This window comes from Rhineura floridana, chromosome 10 (genome assembly GCF_030035675.1).
Source record: "Rhineura floridana isolate rRhiFlo1 chromosome 10, rRhiFlo1.hap2, whole genome shotgun sequence".
NCBI classification, from domain to species: Eukaryota; Metazoa; Chordata; class Lepidosauria; order Squamata; family Rhineuridae; genus Rhineura; species Rhineura floridana.
Window position 1 is genome coordinate 40,554,825 of NC_084489.1, and position 25,023 is coordinate 40,579,847.

The 25,023-nt window shown below is 41.9% G+C and overlaps 1 protein-coding gene across 6 annotated transcripts in view; it reads right to left on the reverse strand.

The window, feature by feature from the left end:
• The window catches only part of STK31 (serine/threonine kinase 31), a 73,744-nt gene that overhangs the window by 16,384 nt on the left and 32,337 nt on the right, over positions 1-25,023 (reverse strand). For all 6 annotated transcript variants that reach the window (XM_061585597.1, XM_061585596.1, XM_061585595.1 and 3 more), the window contains 3 exons: positions 13,782-13,941; positions 11,332-11,454; positions 2,408-2,587 (listed from right to left, as the gene is read on the reverse strand). In XM_061585597.1, coding sequence (XP_061441581.1) covers positions 2,408-2,587; positions 11,332-11,454; positions 13,782-13,941 — 463 coding nt within the window. The remainder of the gene's footprint in view (positions 1-2,407; positions 2,588-11,331; positions 11,455-13,781; positions 13,942-25,023) is intronic.

The window sequence follows — 25,023 nt, forward strand, 5'->3', positions numbered from 1 at the left end:
TTGAAGATGTACCTCTTCCCCTTTACCTTTGACAGCTGAACTATTACTGCTGATGTCCCCCTATATACCATCTGGTTTGTTGATATGCATGTACTGTATGGTATGGTATTTTGGGGTGGGCTTGTTTTATTTTTCACTGTACTGTATCATCTTTTTTCCAGATGTAACCCACCCTGGGATCTTACAGTGAAGAGTGGGTGACAAATATAATAATAATTCCTACGACTACTCATGTATTTAACACTGAGTTAAAATAAAGCTGTAGGTTTCTAAGAATATGGGCTCCACTGTTCAACTACTGTTACTTTTTTCTGAGGGCTACTCAAATAGACCAATGGCTGATGCCAGACAGCACACTCCTGTGCTGTTCACCACACTCTCTACCATACAGCTTACCCTTGAGGATGAAACACTTCACCAACTGAGATAACTTGGTGACACTACAATTTCCAGGATTCTTTGGGGGAGGCCATGACAGTTAAACAAGTTTCAAACAAGTTTCAACATATATAAAATCTACAGATTTAACCTATGTAGAAAAAAACCCATACCACAGAAGATTTCATCTGGTATTTTGAGATATGCTACCTACAAAGCTCAGAGCCCAAGCTATTATACATCTCCTCCTTGCTTATAACACAAGTCACTTTAGACCTACTAATGAAGTTATTTACAGCACTTTTCTTTCTGAATTTTAACAACATGTGTTCCAATTGCACATGGATGTACTTTTATTGTTGGTTAGTGCTTAAGAATATGAGAATAGAGTAAGGGTATGGATTGTATTATATTTGATGTTGCAAACTGTCCTGTTACTGTAGAGATGAAGGGAAGCGCACTGTGGTCTCTGCCCCCCCCCGGGGATCAATGACCCCTGGAATAGCTGTATGCCTGACTACCCGGAAGACCATCACGGCTAGCACCCTCTATCACCCCAGAAGCAGCTGCTACAGGGAGCTTTTCTCCCCACTCCCTGCCAGAAATAACATTTTGCTCCAATGCTTGCTTTCTTCTACCCTCCGAATTTCTTTTTCCTTTTGAATCATGTCTAAATTGTGAGCCTAGAGGCAGGTACTGTCTTATTTTTTAAAAGCTCTGTACAGAACCTAAAACCTGTTTGTGTTTAGCAGCAAATATCATCATTATCAGTATTATACAACTGGATGTTTAAGCTGCCCTGAAGGGTGATTATATATAAAGTGGATCATTGAGATATTCAGCTACCTGTTGAAGACTATGGAGCAAAGACTGTAATAGGAGCTTCCCTGGTCATCAAATTCAGGGCGATGAAAGAATGTTCTGATCAGCTGCCTCCATATGTAAGCTATATCACAGGAATGATATGTTCCCACTTCATCGGTCAAGTTCCTAGAAAGCTTCCCAAGTATGACCCAACAGTGTATCAGCTTAGGGATGAGCATGGCTCCATTCCATATTTTCAACACATAATTCTGTTCATAATGAGCCAAACATTAGGGAAAACGGTAAAGTTAAATCACCCATATGACAGAGTAACCTTTCTGCACTGAGACTCCAGTTTCATCCCATGTATCACCTACAGAAAAATATAATCACTGCACAGAAATTCACAATTCAGATACTATAGCTCCTGTCAAAGGGCCAAACTACATATTATGCTAGAATTTCACATTTGAAGCTCCAAAAATAATTTTGTTTCTGTAAAAGCAATCACGGATTCCTATTTGGATTGGAATCACAATGCAGGGTGTGCGTGTCCTAATCCTCTCCCACATCCATTCCTTCCTTGTTCCAGATCTCCCTCCAAGACCTCCTATTAACCACAGAGGGAAAAACTTGCAGGCCCACAAAGTTTTCCTCTTTGTTTTTAAAGGCAGCCTCCTCACCCGATCACGGCTGCTTTTACAAGAACATGGGATCTCCCAGCATGGAGCTCCAACATAACATGCAGTTTGGCCCCAACCCATGGACTGAACACAGAGCTTTGCTTTTTGATTAAAACAGGGATGGGAAACTTTTTTTCCTGTCAAGGGTCACATTCCCTCAAGGTCACCTGTCATGAGCTATACTTTTTTGAACTACAACTCCCATCAGCCCAATCCAGTGGCCATGCTGGCTGGAGCTGATGGGAATTGTAGTTTTAAAAAAGTAACTTTTCCAAGCTCTGCTATATACACCGGTAGTCAGTGGAGCCACAGTCAAGAAGTAGGTGTCACCCCTCTCTTTTTCCACCTCTGCCCGTCTTTCTTTTTCCTTGTCACCCCCTTCTCTCTTTTTTCACCCCTGCCCTTTTTCCCATCACCCCTTTCCTTTTCCCCCACTCCTGCTCTTTTCCGGGTTTTTTCCTTCCTTGCCACCAACATGAAATCAGCCCAAGGGCCACAGGCTTAAGCCACCCTGGCTTAAGACACAGTAATGTCTTCCTTACCTGGATTATCTTGCTGAAACAGGTCACCAGATTTTGCACGGAAGCGTCTGTGGCATTCCGGACATGATTGAATTCCTCCAGCTTAACGTTCTTCCACTCAGAGAACTTCTCAAATGTCCCCTCACAACTCTCTACTTTGCAGACTTGACCATATGTAACCTCCAAAGATGTCTGCAATTTCTGGAGAATATAAGAAACACCAGGATTGGGGAAGAGGTTTGAAGTGGTGCAGGGAAGTATACTGATTAAAGAAAATGACATAGTATAAAATGAAGTGCCACACTTTGGCTATGGGGATGCTGTTCATACCAACATTTCTCTAATTGGTATTTGGTGGAAGCGGGGAGGAACCAGGTTAGGGCTTGTGCACCCATCCCAGCTGTCCCTGAATTTCACATGTAGCAAGTACTGGGGTTCATGTTTATGATAACAGGATCCTAAAATCTAGAGGCTGGAGCAAGACCCCAAGGTGTGAAAACATGGCTAAGTATCTAAGCGAAAATACTCATGTCAGGGGCACAGAACATTTCGAACAGCCCAGGTCTGGGATCCCCAGGGTGGTGCCCGTGGACACCTCCCTGATGCCAGTTAAAGACCCCTGCTTAAAAAAAATAATTAAAAATTGGGGTTCAGGAATGTTATTGTACCTTGCAAGATGGCTAGGATAGGAAGGTGCAGGCCTTTAGCTGTCCCACCTCCCTCAGAATGCCTCCAAGCCCCACCTGGGCGCAGCCAGATACATTCTTCAGAGAGAGGGACAAGAAAAGGGCAGGGCAACTAGAGGCTGGTCCTCCATCTTGCAGTCTCTTGTCAAAATTTATTCAGACAGAAAATGAACCCTGCTGCTGCCTGGTAAGTTAAAAGGATGGAGGAATGATGGGGGGTTGTTCTTTGCCTGCTTTTTATACAGGAAAGAGGAAAGGGGGTAGAGAGAGACTGCTTTTTTTGTTTTGCCTCCTTTTTGCTTGATCTATTTTGTTTTCTTTCATTGGGGTGGGGGGGGGACGGATTGACTTTGTAGCTGTGTGTTTTTCTCTGTTATCATCAGTTTTCCTTGCTGTGGACTGGATATCTTGTGGTGTCTGGAACATTTTCCTAGCCTTCCAAATGTCCCCCTGGATCCAAAAGGGCTAGGGACCCTTGGCTGCTGTAGTACAAATGGCCTATGTGCTAGACTGAAGGTGAGAAAATGGAACAAGAGCATATTTGCTAAACCTGTGTTTTATTTATTTAATTATTTAATTCATTCATTTATTTGTATCCTGCCCTTCCTCCCAGCAGGAGCCCAGGGCGGCAAACAAGGCACTAAAAACACTTTAAAACATCATAAAAACAAATCCTAAAATACATTAAAACGAAACAGTGTTAAAAACATTTCAAAAACTTTTTAAAAAGGGTTAAAAACATTATTAAAAAACATAAGCAATTCTGACAGACAGGGATAGCTCTCAACTTAAAAGGCTTGTTGAAAAAGAAAAGTCTTCAAAAGATGCCGAAAAGATAGCAGAGATGGTGCCTGCCTAATATTCAAAGGGAGGGAATTCCACAGGGTAGGTGCCGCCACACTAAAGGACCGTTCCCTATATTGTACAGAACGAACCTCCTGACAAGATGGTATCTGCAGGAGGCCCTCACCTGCAGAGCATAGTGATAAAGTGGGTATATAAGGGATAAGATGGTCTTTCAGGTATCCTGGTCCCGAGCTGTATAGGGCTTCGTACACCAAAACTAGAACCTTGAACTTGGCCCGATAAACTGGTTTTTAAACTGGTCAAGAGCACAATTAGATGATTTGATATGTAACTTTTAGGAATTGGTGCCTGAGTTTGCTTGTTTTCTTCTACCTGCCTCATCCCCTTCCCCTTTAATTTGTCTTTTACATTGTAAGTCTATGGGCAAGGACTGTCTTGTTTTGTTAACCTTATATAAGCTCTCTGGGAGGCCTTTTCTGCTGAAAAGCAGTAAAAATGCTTGAATATATAAGGATAGCAATTTAGTGTACAGTACCCAGGATATCCTTAAGCCAACTATCTATAAATGTAGAGTAAAATGTAGTAAGTTCAATGAGTTCCCAGATATACATAAACATTTTTAAGAAGAATGGTGCCCCTCTGATACAAGCTAATATTAGAACACTCATGTTATTTTACTTTTGCCACACCACACTTGCCTCAACAAAGTGAAACAATCATGGACGATAACTGCAAATTGCTCTCTTGGGGAGAAGGGACCACTGTCCTCACCTGAAAGGTGTTTAACATATGACATGGTGGGATTATGTCGCCCTCTCATGGCCAGAGACAGGAATGCAGACTGATTTTTGTCCACTAGGGCTTGCCCTCCCCCAGACCGTTTCATGACGAGGAGAAGGAGTACTGCTTGTGGAGAGGCACACAAGAAAATAACAGAAGAAATCAACTTCAACTAACCTGCTTAACTCTTTAACTTTGAGTTAAACTTTTGTCAACTTGAATAAAACTTGGCCCTGGGAAGGCCCATGTCATGTGTTCAACACCTCTGAGAAACAACTTTCAAGGGAGGACAATGGTCCCTTCTCTACAGGTGGTGAACACCCGACATGGTGAGATGTACTAAAGCTTAAACCTCCCAGGTGGGATAATTACACAGTTAAATAACGTGTTGGAGAATTTGTCTCCCAAACGCCACCTCTGCAGAGGTTTTCCTAACAATTCTGTAGTGGGGTACAAAGTACATAGGAGCAGCCCACACTGCAGTCCTGCAACCATCTTGAAGAGGAGCATTCAGGGAGAACGCTACCATGGTCACAACTGCTCTAAGTGGAATATGCCACAGTATTGCTTAGAACTGGCAAACTCATGGACTCATATGCTAACACAATTCATACTTTTAGCCATTTAGCCAATGTTGAGCTGGACACCTGGCAGCCCATCGTTGCTGAATTAAAGGATACAAACAGCGACTCTATCAATCTTTGTTCTGAATATGTACACCTTCAGAGCTCTCCTATCCAAAGGAGATATCCAAAGAATACCATGCTTTCTCTCTTGGATGTGTTGGTGCTGCACAAAACACTGGCAGAATCAGCTCCTGCTGTCTATGGAACAGTGTGTTAACCTTCGGTGTAAATGAAGGCTCTGTCCTTTGGATAACTGTCTGAATGGAAAACGCACAAATGCTTTGCCACTGACAAAGCTGCCCACTCCAACACTCTTCTTGCTGTTGTGATTGCAACCAAAAACAGTACTTTGCATGACCAATCTCAATGATACAGTGCTCAGTGTCTCAAAAGGTCATCTCTGTAGGGCCAGTAGCGCTTTATGTAGATTTCAACTCAGAAATCTATGTACCACTGGAAGGCATTTTAGAGTTGCCCCTCTCAAAAACCTCTTTACTAGTGGATGAGAGCCAAAAGAGTGAGAAGTTGTCACACTCAGAACTTATGAAATCGCTGATGCCTGGCACTTTAGTGTAGCTAGTTTGAGACCCACTTACAACCCATCTTGCAAGAACTCCAGCAATGTTTGTATGGTAACCTTCAACAGAGACACGTGTCATGCTGTGAACCACTGACCAAATGCCTTCCATGTGGACTGGTATATCATGATAGTTGATGGGCAACGTGGTGCCAAGATGGTATTGATCTGAATATCCTGCCAATGTCAGTTCTCACCACTCAACTTCCAAGCAGTGAGCCGGAACACTCTGGGTGAGGATACACCAAAGGCCCTTGTGAGATCTGGCTGACAGGGCATCGTCCATGGTTTCTGAACAGCCATGTGGAAAATGTCCGATACCCACAGTCTCCTGGGCCAGAACAGTGCCACAAGAATAATGTGTGCCTTTTGTGCCCTGATATTTTTGAGAACATTTGTCAGCAATGGTATTGGGAGGAAAGCATAAAACAACTGTGGAGGCCAATCCACTGTGAGCTCATCCACTGCCTCCATCCCTGGGCATTGGTACTTTGAGTAGAACCACAGGGCCTGACCATTTTGATGTGTTGCAAAGAGATCCAGCGCCACTGTGCTGAACCTCTTCTGCAGGTGATGGAATGCATTTGTTGCCAGCTGCCACTCTTCAGACTACACAGACTGCCAGCTTAACCAATCAGCCTGGGTATTTAAGACACCTTTTATGTGATCTGCCCACAGCGATTCAGTTTCTTTCTGCCCAGTTGAGGCAGTGTTCCTTCCTTTTGTAGTTTTCTTCATTCAGTTCCCCCTTGCCTGACCAGACATGGATCAGGGGGATTTGTTGGTGGTATATGTCTGATGAAGAACAATCTGACAAAGTGACGTAGTTAGCCGCACTGCTCTCAGCTCTAGCCAATTCACACTGTGATTTAGTTCTTCCCCCTTCCAGTGGGCTTGAACATACCTGCCCTGACAATGGGCCCCACAGCCTGTCAGACTTGCATCTGTAGTGACAACTGTTCTCTGTGGCTCAACTATGGGTACTCCCTTTGTTAAATTCCTCTCCTGAGACCACCACTGCAGTGCAAGACACATGCCTGGTGGAACTTGCCCAATCAAATGCCTCTTCAAGGCTATGGACTTCTTATAAGGATGAAGCAATCACTGCTGAGGTCTAGTGTGGTCTGATTCAACTGTATGGTAGAAATCAGGAGTCCTAACATCCTAGCTAAGTACATCAAGTCTACGGAATATGTGTGAAGAAGTGGACTCTGCTTGACAGATCTTGACCATCCTGTCTGGAGACACCAAAATCATCCCATGCTTGGTGTCCAAGAGCACCCCCAGATGAATTAATGACTGCATTGGCTGCAGACTCCTTTTCTTGTAGTTCACTATGAACCCTGCTTGTACCATGGCTGATTAGGTTAACTGATTGTCTCTGGGTGCTATCTATAAAGCTTGAGATCTGATAAGAAGGTCATCAATGTAAGGACATACATGGAGACCCGGGCCTGGAAGCACAAATAAGCCACCTGAGTCACCATGACTTTTGTAAATATTCGGGAAGCTGAGGCTAGCCCAAACAGCATCACGCAGTACTGGTAATACTGGTTGTTTATGCAAAGCAAAAAAAGTGTCTGTGTTGCAGGTAGATGGGAATGTGAAGGTATGCCTCCTTCAGATCCACTGATGCTAGCTAATCTCCTATTTGAAGAGCCTGGTTTATAGTTGCTAGAGTCTCCATCTTGAATTTTCTGTAACGTACAAATTGATTTAGAAACTGTAAATCTAGCACCTCTCTCCATTTGTTGTTTTTCTTTGGAATGACAAAGAACACTGAGTAGACAACTGAGAAATAGCTTTCTGGGGGTATCGGCTCTATGGCCACTATCTGCAGCAGATGGCTGATCTCTCTTTGGACTATGGCTCTTTTTTTGGTTACTTTGGATACTGGAGAAGGAAGACAGTGTTGAGGAGGTAATGGACTTTAGTTCCACCTTCAACCTGTGGTACACCAAATTGATAACCCACCTATTGTTAGTGCTTGCCACTGTTGATGGAAAAACTGCAGTTGACCCCTTAATGGAATCAGTTTGACCTCAGAATTGAGTGTTGCGAGCTCCTTTGCCTTGGTTACTAGCAATGCCTTTGCTTTAGTTGTTTCCTTGACTAGTCCCTTGAAATTGTGGCCTAGACCAGGTGTAGTTTCCTGATCTTGGACCTCTACCTTTCCCCTGGTATTTCATGGAACGAAAGGATTGTTGGTACGGTGAGAAACAGCACCCGTCTTTTTTTCCCCTGGTGTTAAATAGCAAGTACTTACGCTTCTCTTTTGGGTCCACTAACGCCTCTTTCAATGCGTCATCACCAAAACGTTTGCCACCTACATAGGGGGCAGTTGCTAAATTTCATCTTGAGGAGTTATCCATATCACATGTTCTTAACCATACGGACTGACAAGCTGCTATTGTTGCTGCCATTGATCTGGCTGCAAACTGGGCGATATCCAATCTTGAATCAGCCACAAATGCTGCAGCCCTTGATATCTTTAAAAGTGTATTTCACCATCTCTCCTGAGACTGGTTTGGGTCATCTAACATTTCGTCAATCCACACCAGAGACGCCCCTTGCAAACATGGAGGCTGCACATGCTGACCATATTGCTAGTGCTGCTGCTTCATATACTTTGCCCAAAACATAATCTATAGGCCTGTCTGTTTTGTCTTTGGCTGAGCCTCCCTTTTCGGCAACATTACCCTGGTCACCATGGAAGTGACAGGAGTGCCTACTGAGGGAGGTCTAAGTTGATCCATCAGCTCTGGCTCAAGTAAATAATATTTATTTGCCAGCACCATCGGCCTTTCCTTAGTCAGGTAAGTAAAAGCTGCTAGTGGGAAGACACATCTGTTCCATACCAAAACAGGAAATGGTCTGAGGGGGGTTGAGCCCCAACAGAGAAAGATACAGTCTGCATTCTTCTTTCTGGCCACAAGAGAGCAATGCAATCCTACCATGTCAGGTGTTCACCACCTCTGGAGAAACAACATGTCACACAGAAAATCTACAAAATGGATCACCCAACTTTTTTTATTGAAATTTAACCGTGGGAGGACTGCCAGTTTGTTCAGAGCAGCAGAAGAATGTGTATGCTTAACCATTCCCCCACCCTACATGCCATTTCCCCGATCAAACCTGCCTCCAGCAGCTGTTTGTCTGCAGAGTGGAAACTGCTAAACAACAGTGCAGAGTAGAAACTGCTAAATGCAATATAAACAAATTTACTATCACTTGTAATTGCATTTTAAGTAAAAAAAAAAGTTGCAAGTTCTAAGCAAGGTTCTCCAGCCCAATATGTACCAGTTCTCCATATGATGCAAGTGGCAAAAAAAAATTTTGGGAAGCAAAGGCAAGATGATGAGAAACTACAGTAACAGATGTACTCAGATAAAAGGGAACCGGCACCAATGTTGTTGCCACAACCGGGTATAGCATTATATGAAGTCTGTCCACAAAAGGCATGCTCCTATTGCAAAAGAAAAGTGAAAATTTCCTGAAATCCTAGCTGTAGTCCAGGATCCACAAAAAAGAAGCCTCCTTAAAATAAAGCAGATGTGCAGTGATTTTTTTTAATCAGGCCCTGTTGTGGAACTCAGCACTATTAGGTGCAATACTGGAATAAAGAGACAATTTCAACATCAGTATTCACTGAAGATTTTCAACATTCCTCTTCCTGCTCTAGTGACTGGCACAGATAAGCTAAAAAAGTGAAAGAACCTATGCAGACTTCTGTGTATTTTATTCCTTCTCCTCTTAAAAGTCCTGCAGAATCATTTCACTTTGACGGTTCTACAGCTCCCCACAAATTGTCTACGGTTGCATAAAAGCATATATTAAAACGGCGGGTGTTGCACTCTGAAAGTGCTTACCATATTCTGATCTGACATACATATTCCTCTAGAGTCTCAGGGAAAACTGGTTCTATTGATTTGCAGCAGAAATTGACCATGCACAGCACCAATTCTACGTAGGCTATGACTTCACAATCTCACCTTCCACTCCCAATTCTTGGAGCATTTTTACAACCTTTAAAAATAAATAAATAAATAAATATTCTAAAAATCTACATGTAGTGCTTTAAAAGCCTGCCTGAAGCATTAGTAGGAGAGCAAGATAAATAACTGAATAAGTTTTGGAATTGTGGTAATTACATCGATTACAAAGGAAAATGAGAGAAATTTGGGCTTATCATAGGAAGGGGGACAAAAACCCTGTGAAAACTGCTGTCTTGAGCTATGTTTGTGCTCGTTCCACACATAAATGCTTGAAAGGTTGTTAATGAGATTTCAGATGCCCATTTTCAAAAGCTAATGAAACCATTTATTTTTTTGCTACGAATGAGGCTAGGTCTGGAGTTCGAACTGCAAAGAATACCAAACACTATAAATAAGTAGCACTTTATTTCATGGAACTTTAAAAGGCTTGCCAGACACACAGTAAAATGCCTACTGTTTGCTGCAGCTCTCAGCAAGGGCAAAATGCTTGGAGGCTGCCATCTTGTGGGCACAGATTAACATAACATTTGCTGTACTGCACTGAAGAAAAATCTCTTACATAGCCTTCATCGCCTATGCGAGATGCAGTCATCTTTCAGCAGCTCAAAATTGATGAGTTATGTTTTAAAAGACTGACCTGTTCAGTAAAAGAGACTATTTTATAGATAGGAAGTGTGCAATTGTTTCACATAGCATCCTAAACATTTATTTGAAATTCTTGACCAGTACAGAGGGTTGAGTCTGCTTAACACCACGTAACAGTTTTCATGTAGATGTTCTATTCTATGTATCTCTCTCTAGCCTTTCTGGACTAGAAGAGCTGGGGAACTAGAATAAGTAACATCCTCCCCAATAGGGAGAAATTCAATTGTGCTTGCATTTTAATGAGAAACTACCTAATCCACACTTCTCGAACCAATACACAAAATACTGCTATCCTTCAAAATTGAGACAATCCGAATGTCGTGATGCAGTTCTCCAATGATCACAAAAATGCATATATGAGGGGAATGTGTCCATAAAAATGCATATATTAGCGAAAATAATATGCCAAGAATCATTATAAGGGAAAATTGTTTGCAAAGATGTGTATATTATTTGAAACTGCATATAAAAATGTGTTTATCAGAAGAAATTTGCACCCAAAGGCTGATGAACTTTCATGACTTTTAAATCACAAATTGCAGCAGAAATGTGGAGAACTGAATTTAAGACTGGAAAAATGAGAAAGTTGAGAGAACTGAAACTGACAGATCTGTCCGTCCCTACTTCCACCGCTCTCAGGGAAGCCAAGAGACATGGTAGGTTGTGATATCAATATGCCTCCAGAAGTAAGAAAATGTCAGGATGTCCTTTCAGGTTACTGCTTATGCTAGCCACTTCCTGTACAACACTGTGTTGCTGATATACCAAGGCTAATTTATAAAAAGAGAAGGATGCACAGATAGGAGGTGCATGTGCCTCTGTTCCCAACCTGTACTGTTTCCAAGCGCTCCAAAAGGGGCAAATCATCCACTTCCATAATGAATTCTTCCACTGTAGAATACAACTTCTGCCGCACTTCATTTCTGTGTAGAATCAAGTTCTGTACTTCATCCTGTGCAGAAGGTAAAGCAAGATCAGGAATGTATCACTCACATAAAAGATAGCAGACTGGTGGGTTGTTATGTTGTTGTTGTTGTTTTAAAGAATAGCTTTGTAGAGCAAAATATGAAAAGTACCATTCAAAAATTAACTCCCAACTAATTCTTCATAAAACTTCACAAAATCTTGCATTTGAACCGTAAAGTGCATGCACACCCACCCACCCACCCCTTATTTGAGCAGTGGGCATATTGCTGAATTTAGTTTAGACATATGATCTTTCCTGGACTGAGCTCAGGGGAAACCACATCAGTGCATCTACAGCAGAAGATGGCAGTTCCTAATGCTGATTTGCTAGGAACAAATGGCATCTCTATTCCTCCTCATCCCATCAAAGCAGTTTTTCCAATGTTTTCAGAACTGATTCTAAGCCTTTCAGGGAAGAAAACATCCAAGTAGTAGCCACCTTGAGGAAGAAGCACTATTTCTGCATGCCATCTAGCTTCAGGAGGCTGCCCTTTGTAGCCTGGAAGAGGATTTTCAAAAGAAAGAACTATGGGAGCTGGTTTAGGGAGTAGTAAGCTACCCGTTTTAAGAGTCATGGGTAACCTTTCTTTTAGAAACTGTTTTCGGAATATGGCTCAGCTTTCCAGATACGGATCTGCCCAAGGAAGGTCTAAATTACCTCCTTACAATTAAACCAAGCAAAGAAAATGTTGAGGCTTCTTCCTGGTTGCTGACTGAAATCAATCACACAGTGCGATAAAAGGAAGCTAGAAAAATTACTAGGCTCCAGTAATCAGCCTTCAACAAAGACTTGGCAAGATGATTGTTTCTCAAGAACTTCAATGGAACTCTTTCTGAGCTAACTACTGAAGAGCAAAGACAAAGCTTCAGACTGCAATCTTGGTTGATGCTCTCAAACATGTTACAGCCTCACTGACCTATTATTTGCATGGTAAGAGCACCTAGGTTGCTGAGCTACCACCTGGATTGCCACAGCTACTCACTTTTAAGAAGCACTTGGGAGAAAAGGAATTTTTAAAATATTCCAACACTGTCCTTTGCTTAATGCAGTGAGGTGGTGGGTGAGTGGAACTGCAATTCATCCAGCCGAGTGGGTGAGGAATCACACACAAACACACACATGACCATTTATGAGATTGGCCTTTATGTGGCCTAAGGATTTGTTTATATATAGGGTGTGTAAGTAAAAGACGACTGAATCATCATTACAGTTAATGGCTAATGTATCTATCAGATGTAAAGAAGGGCTTAAGCTGCAAGAGGAAAAACTCTACAAGTCCTAATTTGTATGTGTGTTTATACAGGCGTCCTAATTGGGTGTGCCCGTGATATTTGCCAATATCACTGGAACTACAAATGCTTTATTTTTACACGCCTACATTGCAAGCTAGGACAGGTCAGATTTGCAGTAGGAAGTAATATGAGCCAAGATCTCAGAGTGCAAAGACAAATAACTAGCATTCCTTGGGAATTCTGACTGCATTATCAAAGTTCTTAAAGGCTCTAAGCTTTAGGTCATTGGTTCTCAAAAGGTTTCTCCTATCTACTGCTTGAAAATTGCTGATTGTCTTGGCAGACCACTTAAGGATTTTTCTGCCGGTTGTAGCAACTGTAACGTGCTGGAAGAGATGCTGTATGCTTTTGTACTTTTGTTGCTTCTTTTATTTCTTGTATTGTATTTTATTTAACTCCACAGAATTCATATTATAACAAATGAACAAAATGAAGCAATAAAAAACAATTAAAAGCAATTTGAATATTTAACGTAGACATGATGCAGACCATCTGACCAGTTTGCAAACCTCTGCTGTAGGTGTTTATCTAGTCCAATAACATACAGCTAATGACAAGGGAGGATTTGTTACGTTAGCAGCTTACATTTTATGACATTATCAGACCAAAGCCAGCTATCTTTCTATTCTAAATTCCGGGCATGGGATGTTGGAGAGAAAGTTTGAGACTGCATTGCAAGGGAGGTGTGACACACACACCCAAAATCCTGAGCTGCTAATTGACTTTCAGCAACAGTTCTCTCCAATAGTTCCAGCACACAGAAGGCCTGCTTGGCTGTCTTGTGCTGGTTGGGTGATGTGGAGTGGGGAAAAGATGCAAGAACGTCTTATATTGAACCATACATCCCCTTCTCTTCTCAGCAAACTCAGATCTAGCATAATTTCATCACACATTAACTTGAAATGTAACATGTTCAATAAATTCCAGAATTTTTTAAAAAGAAGTAAATATAAAAGCCTGAAAAGAGAGGTCATTGCAGGTTAAGTCTCAGCCTAAAAAGGCATAAGCTTTTTTACACACCACGTGTTTGCATAAGCGTATTTCCTGTTGAGAAGAGTTATAGTCTATCCAAATTTTGTCCAGCTTTTCTAAAGACAGAGGAGCAGCAAGATATTCTTCCGTAACCACTTTAACTGCTTCTGAAAGGTCTTCTCCAAAACGAGTACTCATACTGTCTTGTCTGGGTGAAAGATATTTAAAAATCAAGAAAGTAGTTAAATGGCCATATAAATAATTGTATTTCAATTTTTATATGTGACAGAATAAAAATAATATATCTATATCAGGAAAAATAGTATGGAAACGCATGCAAAATTCAGCTACTTTTACCAAATAAAAATGGTAATGACTTATGTCATCCACCTTGTCATACTGGACTGTCTGATTTTATATCCTTGCAATAGTACAGAAGAAAACACAAAGGTTTCATATATTTGCACTACTGTTATCCAATAAAGAAAAAAACACAAAGGCTTGATATGTTGCAGTCTATTATGTCAGAATACTATCGTTAGGTATAGGACCAACCAAGTATTATTTTACAGGCAAATCAATGACAAAGGAGTTAAGTGAAGGGATAATGTGTTCCTTGTATTAAAAGATTGTGAATCAATTTTTTTGATGTCATTAGCTCTCTGACTTCCCACTCCACAAATTATGACCGATGGAAGACAACACTATGAAACCCTTATACGTGACCAAGCAAACACTGGCATAAATTAGATACCACTATCATCACTCTAGTTATTTGATTAACTCCATAGGCAAGAGTGTCAATCTATGAATGTCTGTGTCATTGACATTATTCTACACACCTCTCCTGCACTGAATCTAGAGAACACGGAGATTCACTGAAATGATTTACTAAAGCCAGCCTTCACATCAGTTATCAAATGCAAATTTCAGGGGGGGAAATGCAACCAGGAAATCAGGATTCCACAGGATTCTCCTTTTTTCAGAGATGCTCTCTTTTCTGCAGCCCTCTCCAGACACCTAAGTGGAACAGACTGGGGGAGATACAGCATCTTTCTGCACTGCTCTGCAGCCCCTGTGCTACATCACGACTGAAATATTAACCGTTATTTTAATGCATTTTTAATAAATATACAGAACACAATAATAAAAGTTCTCTGTGAGGTTTGGAAGTAAAAACATTAAAAAATTACGAGAGATGTGAAGGCCCAGAAACAAATCAGGGGAAAAATCAGGGAGTTTTCCCATCCCCCCACCAGAAAACAAAAACAAAAAACCAACCAAGAAAGGCTTCAGGGGGAAAAGGGGGGGAAATGGTCCCCCCCCCCAAACTTTCCTTGTTTTTTTCTGGGCTTTCACATCTCTATATAAAAGTATTCTAAAAATAAAAAGGCCTTAATCTGGTGCTGAAAGACCATAAAATAGATGTGTCAGGCAAGCCTCAACAGGAAGGGTACTCCATAACTGGGATGCCAACACTGAAAAGGCTCTTGCTCCACCCACCAGACTGCATTTGGCAGGGAGAACACCTTCCCTACACCTTAGGGAAGTAACTTTTACAAATCAGAAGGTGCCTTCTATCACCAGCTTAATTGTATGCTACTCTGCACCTTCATTAATTCACAGAGTCCTGGGTCCCCATTTACTAGGTGCCCCTACATGAGGATGAAGGCAGGGGAGAGGGAGCACTGTGTATGAGGCAGGCAGCTGACAGTGGCCAGCTTTGGCTTGCCTCAGCCAGTCTTCTCCTCCTCTCAGCCAATCAGATGGTGGTTTGGTGGAGGAGCAAAGCTTGACCTGAGCAGGTAAGCTCTCCCCTAAATGGACCTGACCATTGTATTCCCAGCCTGCCTACTTAGTCACTTTCTTCGCACTGTGCTACCACATTAAGCCATGTTGCAGACTGCTGTGGACTTAGCATTAGCCACTGGTTGATGGGGCTGGGAAGGAATTTCACCCAAGATCACAGTTGGCCTCACTAGTCCTATGTTTTTTGCCTTCCCCATAACAATTACCTGAGTACCTTCTCTATCCTTTCCCTTTAAGGGGCTTTGTTTCTATGATGCAACTTTTGCTGTTTTACATTTGGTGCTGGGGCATCAGGCAGGATCCTTAATTCTAGAGCTGAGTTTATTGTCAGACCATAGGTCATCACAACATATGTAAAACACAATATAACAAAGTTAAAATCAGCTACAAGCAAAGGGATAAAACAGACAATATATAGACAAACGGTTAAAAAAGCAAAGAATATATATTTAAGATTCTTTAGATTCCAAATCAAGCAAAAACTTTGTTCTGAGCTTTTGGGCCGCCAGGGCAAAGTGAGCTACCCAATAAGTTACCCAATAATTAGTATCGGCTAAAAGGAAGTGGATGATCTGAGCAGCACTGTCATGTCCTTGATGGATAATTAAACTATTAAGGAACTTGATTCTTGGGTGATCATAGAGAGGGCAATCTAATAAGTAATGAGGGAGGTCTTCTAGTTTACCAGAGTGACAAATACATAGTCGCTGTTCCTTTGGGATCTGGAGGTAGCGACCAGATAGAAAAGCGCTTGGCATTGTTTGAAACCTTAAGGCTGAAAAAGCAAAACGTAGATGGGTCGGTAAAGGGACCGAGAGATAGTTCGCCCTTATATGGTCTACTTTATACAGCCTAAACCAGGACAAAAACTTAGAATTATTGTCATCCTATCCATCCACTCACAAAAGCGTTTTATCTGTTCTTGAATTTTTGCTTTGCTCAATAGTAGAGATGGCTGAAAAGGGATGTGGTAATGTGAGTGGATGGCCTGGAGTTTTGAGTTCCAATCATGATCCTTACCAATCACATTAGAACAAGCCTTCGCCAAGATCTGTGAAGAAGAATTTATTGAGAGAGTCCAGTATGTTAGCAATGATTCGTGAATCCGGGCGCTAACCAGGGGAAGGCCCACTTCAGCTCTTAAAAAAGCAGCCGGCATGGATGGTGGAAGGTTTAGTAGCGCTTTAATGAATTTATTTTGTATGCCTTCTAAGGGAGGGAAAGATGGTAACGACCAACCCCAGATAGCTGCCCCATACATAATCTGGGGGAGGACCTTATTCTGAAAGACTTTTAAAGCAGGGGCCACTAAGTGGCCTCCCGAAGACCTATAAAATCGAAGAATGGATCCGATTGATCTTAAAGCTGTAAGTTTTTGGGCAGCAATTTGTTCTTTCCATGACAAGGTATCCTGTAAATGGATACCTAAATACTTGAAAGAACATTGACCTATGGGGTGGTTCCCTATGGTCCATTTGTGTTTAGAATATTTTTTCCCAAAAACCATGATTTTTGTTTTTTGATAATTTACCTGTAAGGATTCTTTTGTACAATATGCGTCTAAAGTTACTAATAGCCTCCTTAAGCCAATGGGGGTTAGAGAGAGGAGAGTCATATCATCTGCGTATAGCAGTATAGAGAGCTTTCTAGATCCTATTGAGGGCGGAAAGAATTTTGGGCCTGCCAATTCATTAACTATATCGTTTAGATATAAATTAAACAAGGCTGGAGCTAAAAGGCAGCCTTGTTTTACCCCCTTGTTTGCCGATATAGGTCCGGTTAGTTTATTGCTCCCATGCGCCCCCTCCTATGTAGAGCTCATACAGCTCCATGGTATACTTCGGAGCTGAGAGTGATGAAGGAAGAGAGGAGGAGGCTTGAGCGCAGATGGAGGCGAACTCCTGACGAATGCAATTATGCCTTGGTGAGTGCCTCTTCTAAGCGGTATGTAGTAGCGGTGAGGGCAGCAAAAAAGAGATATTTTGCTGCCACAATCAAGGCATCTCTCTCCCGCCCGGCGGAGCTCTTTAAAATCGTTCGAGGGCTTTTACATTCTGGCCCTCGGGACATTATAGATTTATCTGTAGCCCGCTGTGATAAGTTCGCGAGGCACTTCCAGGATAAGATCGCATGCATTCGCCGGGACTTAGACTCCAATATTATGGCAGTGGGATCTAATGAAGCATCCAGAACACGGTCTTGTCCTTGTTTATTGGATGAGTTTCAGTCTGTACAGCTTGAGGATGTCGACAAGATCCTTGGACTGGTGCGGGCGACCACATCTGTGCTGGACCCTTGCCCCTCTTGGCTGGTGAAAGCTGGCAGGACCGGAACCGCTGGCTGGGCCAAGAAGATAATAAACGCCTCTCTGAGAGAGGGAGTGGTCCCTGACTGCCTGAAAGAGGAGGTTGTGAGACCGCTCCTGAAGAAACCCTCTTTGGACCCAGATAACCTGAACAACTATAGACCTGTGGCGAATGTTCCGTTCCTGGGCAAGGTGCTAGAACGGGTGGTTGCCGGCCAGCTCCAGGGGCTCTTGGATGACACTGATTATCTTGATCCATTTCAATCCGGTTTCAGGCCCGGTTTTGGCACCGAAACAGCCTTGGTCGCCCTGTATGATGACCTTTGTCGGGAGAGGGACAGGGGGAGTGTGACTCTGTTGATTCTCCTTGATCTCTCAGCGGTGTTTGATACCATCGACCATGGTATCCTTCTGGGGAGACTCGCGGAGTTGGGTGTCGGGGGCACTGCTTGGCAGTGGCTCCGCTCCTACATGGTGGGTCGCCACCAGAAGGTAGTGCTTGGGGAACATTGCTTGATGCCCTGGACTCTCCATTGTGGAGTCCCGCAGGGATCGGTACTGTCCCCCATGCTTTTCAACATCTATATGAAGCCGCTGGGTGCAGTCATCAGGAGTTTTGGGGTGTGTTGCCATCAGTACGCTGATGACACGCAGCTCTATTTCTCCTTTTCATCCTCTTCAGGTGAGGCTGTTAACGTGCTAAACCACTGTCTGGCCGCGATAACGGACTGGATGGGAGCTAACAGACTGAAGCTCAATCCAGACAAGACCGAGACGCTGTTGGTGAGTGCCTTCTCTGCCCAGATGGAGGATGTTCATCCTGTTCTTGATGGGGTTACACTCCCCTTGAAGGAACAGGTGCGTAGCTTGGGGGTTCTTTTTGATCCTTCCTTGTCACTTGAGGCCCAGGTGGCCTCGGTGGCACGGAATGCTTTCTACCATTTTCGCCTGGTAGCCCAGCTACGTCCCTATCTGGACAGTGACGACCTCGCCTCAGTTGTTCATGCTCTGGTAACTTCTAGACTGGACTACTGCAATGCGCTCTACGTTGGGCTGCCCTTGAAGACTGTTCGGAAACTACAGCTAGTCCAGAATGCAGCGGCCAGATTGCTGACGCGGACCAGAAGGTCCGCTCATATAACACCTATTCTGGCGCGTCTGCACTGGCTTCCTGTTTGTTTCCGGGCTAGATTCAAAGTGCTGGTTTTGACCTATAAAGCCCTACACGGCATGGGACCGCAATACCTGGTGGACCGCCTCTCCCAATATGAACCTACCCGGACACTGCGCTCAACATCTAAGGCCCTCCTCCGAGTGCCATCCCATCGAGAAGCTTGGAGGGTGGTGACTAGAACCAGGGCCTTTTCTGTGGTGACCCCCGAACTGTGGAACAGCCTCCCCGATGAGGTGCGCCTGGGGCCGACGCTACTATCTTTTCGGCGCCAGGTGAAAACCTTTTTATACTCCCAGGCATTTTAAAGTGTGTTTTAATAGCATTTTCATCATTATTTGTATTTTGGATGTTGTTTGGTTCTTTTATTGTTTGTTTTGTTTTCTTGATTTATTGTATTTATTGTATTTATACATTGCTTGTTTTTTTATCTTTTTGTACACCGCCCAGAGAGCCTTCGAGCTTAGGGCGGTATATAAATAAAATAAAATAAAATAAATAAAATAAAATAAATTGCCCACCCTGATTCTAAGGGTGTTGTTTGAGTATAGCTCTCTAATCAGATGTAGGAGACGTTTATCGATGTTGGTAGAGGCCAGTTTGGCCCACAGGCGGTCTCTGTCAATAGAATCAAAAGCAGCCGCCAGATCAACAAAGGCGGCATAGAGATGTTTAGTGGGCCCCATGATCGATTGCTTGGCCAAGAAGAGAGTGGCGCAATGATCGATGGCAGATTGCCCTTTTCGGAAATCCGCCTGTTCTGGATAGATAACTGTGTTAGCAGTTTCCCACTCTTCCAACTTGAGTAAAAGGAATCTACTATACAATTTAGCTCCTACATCTAAAAGGCTGATAGGGGAACTTCCGGGAAGGGTGACTTCGCTTGTGCCTGCTTTTGGGACGGGCTCCCGCCTCAAAAGAAGCTTATTCAGATATAAATCAGTCAGAACATTTTTTTTTTGACTGATGAAATTTCTCCCGGGCAGGGAGAAACGTAGAGATCAACCTCAAAAGCCTGTTTTTGTTGGGAGGACTGGATTTCATTAATTTATGAGATAAGGTCCAGCCAACAATGCCGGACGGACTTTCGAACAAGCTCTATCTGCTTAAGCGATACGTTTATCTTTTCTTTAAAGAGAGAACGGACTAACAGGCAAGCACCCTTCTTTCTATTATTTTTTTTACTTGGTTTAAATTGTTGTAGCAAAAGGAGATTTGTCAGATTGATCGGCTTTGGACAGCTTCTGGGTGAGCTATAACTCTTCTATGTTATCCACGAAATTAACAGCTTATCTCTGTTTCTGTCGCAAAAAGCTGTCCTGGAAGTGCATTCTAAAGATATACACAGAAGAGGGATTTCTATTCCTGATTTCTATTCCAAGGAATATTATATTGTCTGGGACTATTCTCTTTTTGGTCTATTTTATTTTGACGAATCTGCTTCTTCACGACGCCACTAACTGTTTTGATGCTGGGAACTAAATTTGTTTTGCATTCTTGAACATAGAGAGATAAGGCAGGTTGCTCTGTTTATACTGTGATGTCATCAAGCCTGGAATATTAACCCAATTGTTGCTGAAATAAGAAGTGGTTTTTCTTTATTTTTGTTTTGCTTTGTTTTCGTGGTTTTAAAAATGGCAATCAAGAAAGTGGCTGAGAATCTGGAAGTAACTATGTTTCAGAAAATAATGGATGAGATTGAGATAACGAAACAAACCCTGCGACAGGGTAGTAAGGAGCTGAAAATTGAACTGAGCAAAATGACGCAGGAGTTTAAAGAAATAGGGGATCCTGTGAGAGAGGAGAATGAGATCAGAGATGAGAAAAGAAAAAATAAAGGGAAGATACAAGCCCTGGAGATTGGAACAAATGTGGAATTGGAAAAAGATCTGGAGTTTATGGATTTTAGAAATAAAATCTACTGTTTGGAATTTAACGTTATCTCTGAAGAAATTAATGAAGATATTAGAGATAAAGTTATCAATGGCTTGGATAATCTTCTGGACTGGAATGATGTGATGGAGCTTGATATAGAGAAAATCTATGGAATTAACTGCAGCCATGTGACAATGGAAAAACTCTTAAGAGATGAGCCAGTGCATTTTGTAAAAAAGAAGAACACAGATATGACTTTACAACAGTATTTCAGCAACTTATTCAGAATGGATGGCAAGAAAATATTTGGGATAGAGGAAATTCCCATCAGACTCTTATTATATGCCTATGGCTATAACAGCAAGATTATTATGGAATACTGATAATGGAAGATTGGACACTGAAATTACTGGACTTAACAGGACTATTGAAGATGGAAGATGGAACTAATAGGGATAATGGAATAATGGCTATTGAAATTATTGGACCTAACAGATTCTGATGAGATGGATTAATCGAAATGTTTATTTGGACTATGGTTATGACAATAAGATTATTATAATTATTAACGAGATGGATTAATTGACATGTTTATTTGGAGAAAAATTGATAGATATATTTCTTAAAGAATTGAAACCTCTCTTTGACTTTTTGTGGAAAGAATAAAGTAATGTTTATGAGATTTGATGATTAATTAAGATAACTACTGGAGGAAAGTGATTTTATAATATGATTTAAGAGACAGGATTGTTATATATTGTAGACCTATAACTGATTTGATATGTGACAAATGGGAAGTCAACATTTTATTTTTTTTGTTTAATCATTTTTGTTTTGTTTTGTTTTTTGTCTTTGAATGTTTTATGATTTTGTTTTCTATGTTTTATGAAAATTTGAATAAAAATTATTGTAAAAAATAAATAAAAGGCTGATAGGGTGGTAGTTTTGGGGGTCTTGTCTCTCTCCTTTTTTGTGGATGGGTACGACAATACTCTGTTTCCAACCCTCAGGCATATTGCCTGTGGTATTAATATAGGTAAACAAGTTTGTCAAAATAGGGGTCCACCAATCTGGGAAATTAAGGAAAAGTTCTGGGGGGATCATATCCTCCCCCGGGGCTTTACCCTTTTTTAATAGGGAAATGAGGGTCCTGATATGTGATGTTGTAACAGGCGGCCAATTTACAAGGTCAGCCAGATTTAAAGATGGACACAAAGCGATGGAAGTGGCCGTTATAGTGTAAAGTTTTGTATAATGATCATGCCACGTGGAGGGAGATATTTGGGCGAAATCATGGTATTTAGGCGCATGCGCTCCATTGGTTACTATGTTCCAGAACAGACGTTCGTTGCCCTCCAAAAGGGCCTGGTTAAGTAGCTGCCATTGTGCACGTGCATAACTAAGCTTTTTTTGTCTCAAAAGAAGTCTATATGAAGAACGAAGGTAAGCAAGATGGTGATAGTTAAATGAGGAGGAGTTTCTTCTTATTTTCCGAGCATAGTTGGCTAATTGACGTTTAGCCACTTTGCATTCGGAGTCAAACCACCTCGTATTATTCGTAGGAATAGCTTTTGAAAGGCCTGCAGAACTCACCACTGGTTTAAAAAGAGAGATAATATTTTGATAAGAATGTAAAGCGTCCATCTCACCCTTATTTCCCTTAATGAGGGATGGAATGACTATACTCTCAAACAATTTTGCAATAGTAGTTTGAAGAGTTGGAGACCATCGTAGTCTACGAGTGGCTGCTTGTAGCGCCTCAGTAGACGGTGAAATCGGGGAGGATCAAGGATGGCATTGGGATAGAACTGTCAAGGTGGGGAAGTGGTCGCTATCTATTCTATTCAATACCTTAAACTTATAGATCTGTGAAAAAAGTGTACTTGACACAAATGTGAAATCTATCACACTGGCTCCTAGGTGGGAGCAGTATGTGAAGGTTCCATTTGATTGATCTAAGCTTGAACCATGAAGGCACTCTAAACAGTGCATATGGACAAGTTCTATGAGTCGCAGGCCTTGTTTATTCCTTATCTTATCTTGGGAAACTCTGTCCCTCGGGGAAATGCTGGGGCAGGCGCCATGATTAGATGCGGTTCCATGAGACCATCCAGATCCCAACCTAGCGTTGAAGTCACCACATATTATTATCTTAGAGGAAGGGTAGTGACATTCTAGGAGAGCTAAGTAATCAGAAAATTTGTCCCAAATACTACCTGGAGCTAAATTCCGCGCCATGGTAGGGGGAAAATATACATTTATGACAATAAGGTCTCCATCGTTAAGCCATGTAGCCAGACGCCCTGCACACAGTATTCACAATTTGTGTCAAGTGGGTATATATCGACCATTAGATTCACAGAAATAAAAATACAAAGACCCCCGCTCCCTCTGCCCTTACTCTTAGATTTGATTGCAGGAAGCATGAAGGAACGGAAGCCGTTTAAAAAGATGGGTGTTTCTGAAGTCATCCATGTTTCTTGTAGACAAATAATCTTATATTGCTGAAGAAAGAGGAATAGGTCGTCTTCCCTAAATTTATTTGCCCAGCCCATAATATTCCATGAGAGTATTGACAACTGTCAATTTACGGTTGGTAATTCTGTTCGGTTGGTAGCATAAGTATTGCAGATCATAGATTGTGTCGAAGATATCTTCCTTGGTGAGGGAATCTCTCTAGTGGTTGCAAGTTTGTGGGAAGCCACTAAATGGCTATTTTTAAGGGAGGGCTGATCATCCTTAAGGTGCACACTCGAATCAGTCTTTTCCTCGGTCGGTATGTCATTGGCTTTAAACCGATTTCCCGTTGGCTGCTCATGGATAAGAGAGAGGCGGAGGGTGAGTTGGACCAGTCTATCAAGCATTTTATCTCTTTCAAGCGTAGGCAAAAAGCTGAAAGACTGGAATAAGGCCTGTTCCTCTTCCACCGGAGGATTAGCATTCCAAAACTCATTCATGCCAACATTTGATGGTACGGTTTGTAACTGATTTTGTGGAATTAAATTATCCCATCCCGATGGTAAAGACTTATTAAAATTTGAGGTCAAATTGTTCAAATTATTTGGATGTGACCGGGTTGTAGATCTAGAAACGTTGGCTGGAGTTACGGGTTCAGGTAGCTTAGAGAAATTTAAATCATTACTTTGATGTTTTGGCGAATCCAAATCAATAAGCGTATCATAGTATGGATGAGAGGGAGGCACCATATTATTTTTTGAGATAGAGCAAGGAGAAATTAACCTCATGGAAGGCGCCAAATTCTCAAAAAGTCTTGATGTAAATATATCAAGCTCAGCCAGTTTATCTCTGTAGGACCATACCTTGTTAGTTACCTCGGGAAGGGGAAAGGAGACCACCGCCCTAGCTCTAGTGTTGTTAAAGCAGAGGTATTCCACCTTTACAATATCGCTGGACTTTAGGTGCGTTGACATAGCCTTATTCACAATAGAAATGAAGTGAGATTTTCTAAGAGTAGGATGTATATAGCCGCACGGCTTAGGATAGTTTTCAAAGACCAATTTTGTTCTATTAAGCACAAGATTCCATTGTTGTGGTAGATGCGAAGGTGAAGTGTTTTGGGGAGGTTGTACATTTACTAGAACATCACTCCATGGGTCCTGATGTGGAATGCGATGAGATGGACTTACTATAGCAGGGTTATCATACTTCTCCTTCAAATGAACAGGGAGGAGAGGACTTGTTTCAGCCTCAACAGTTTTTGATGAACACCCCTTGTTTAGAGGTGTCTTGTGACGCAGGTTAGAATTCTTACTGTCCTTTTTCGTTAAATTTTCCAAGATTTGAAATAGTCTGTTAAAATTCATCTTGTTATTTTGGGTAGATTTATGTGACTTGATGTTTTTAAGATTTTTAGACTTTTTTTTGTGAAGTGCCAGGCCCTTTTTCTTTATCTGCCTAGCTTTTAAGGAGACGGTCTTCTTGGCCATGAGATGGTTTGAGAGATGCATCTGTGTTGTTATCTGTTGTGGAGGCGGGGTGGCACGGTATATAGCTACTAGAGTTGTTAGTAATGAATTACATTCATTCAGAAAGGTTTTAATATGCTCTAGGTCCGTCACCATCGTAAGAATCGAGCCTAATAAGATATCTCTAGGAGAGGGATCGATCAC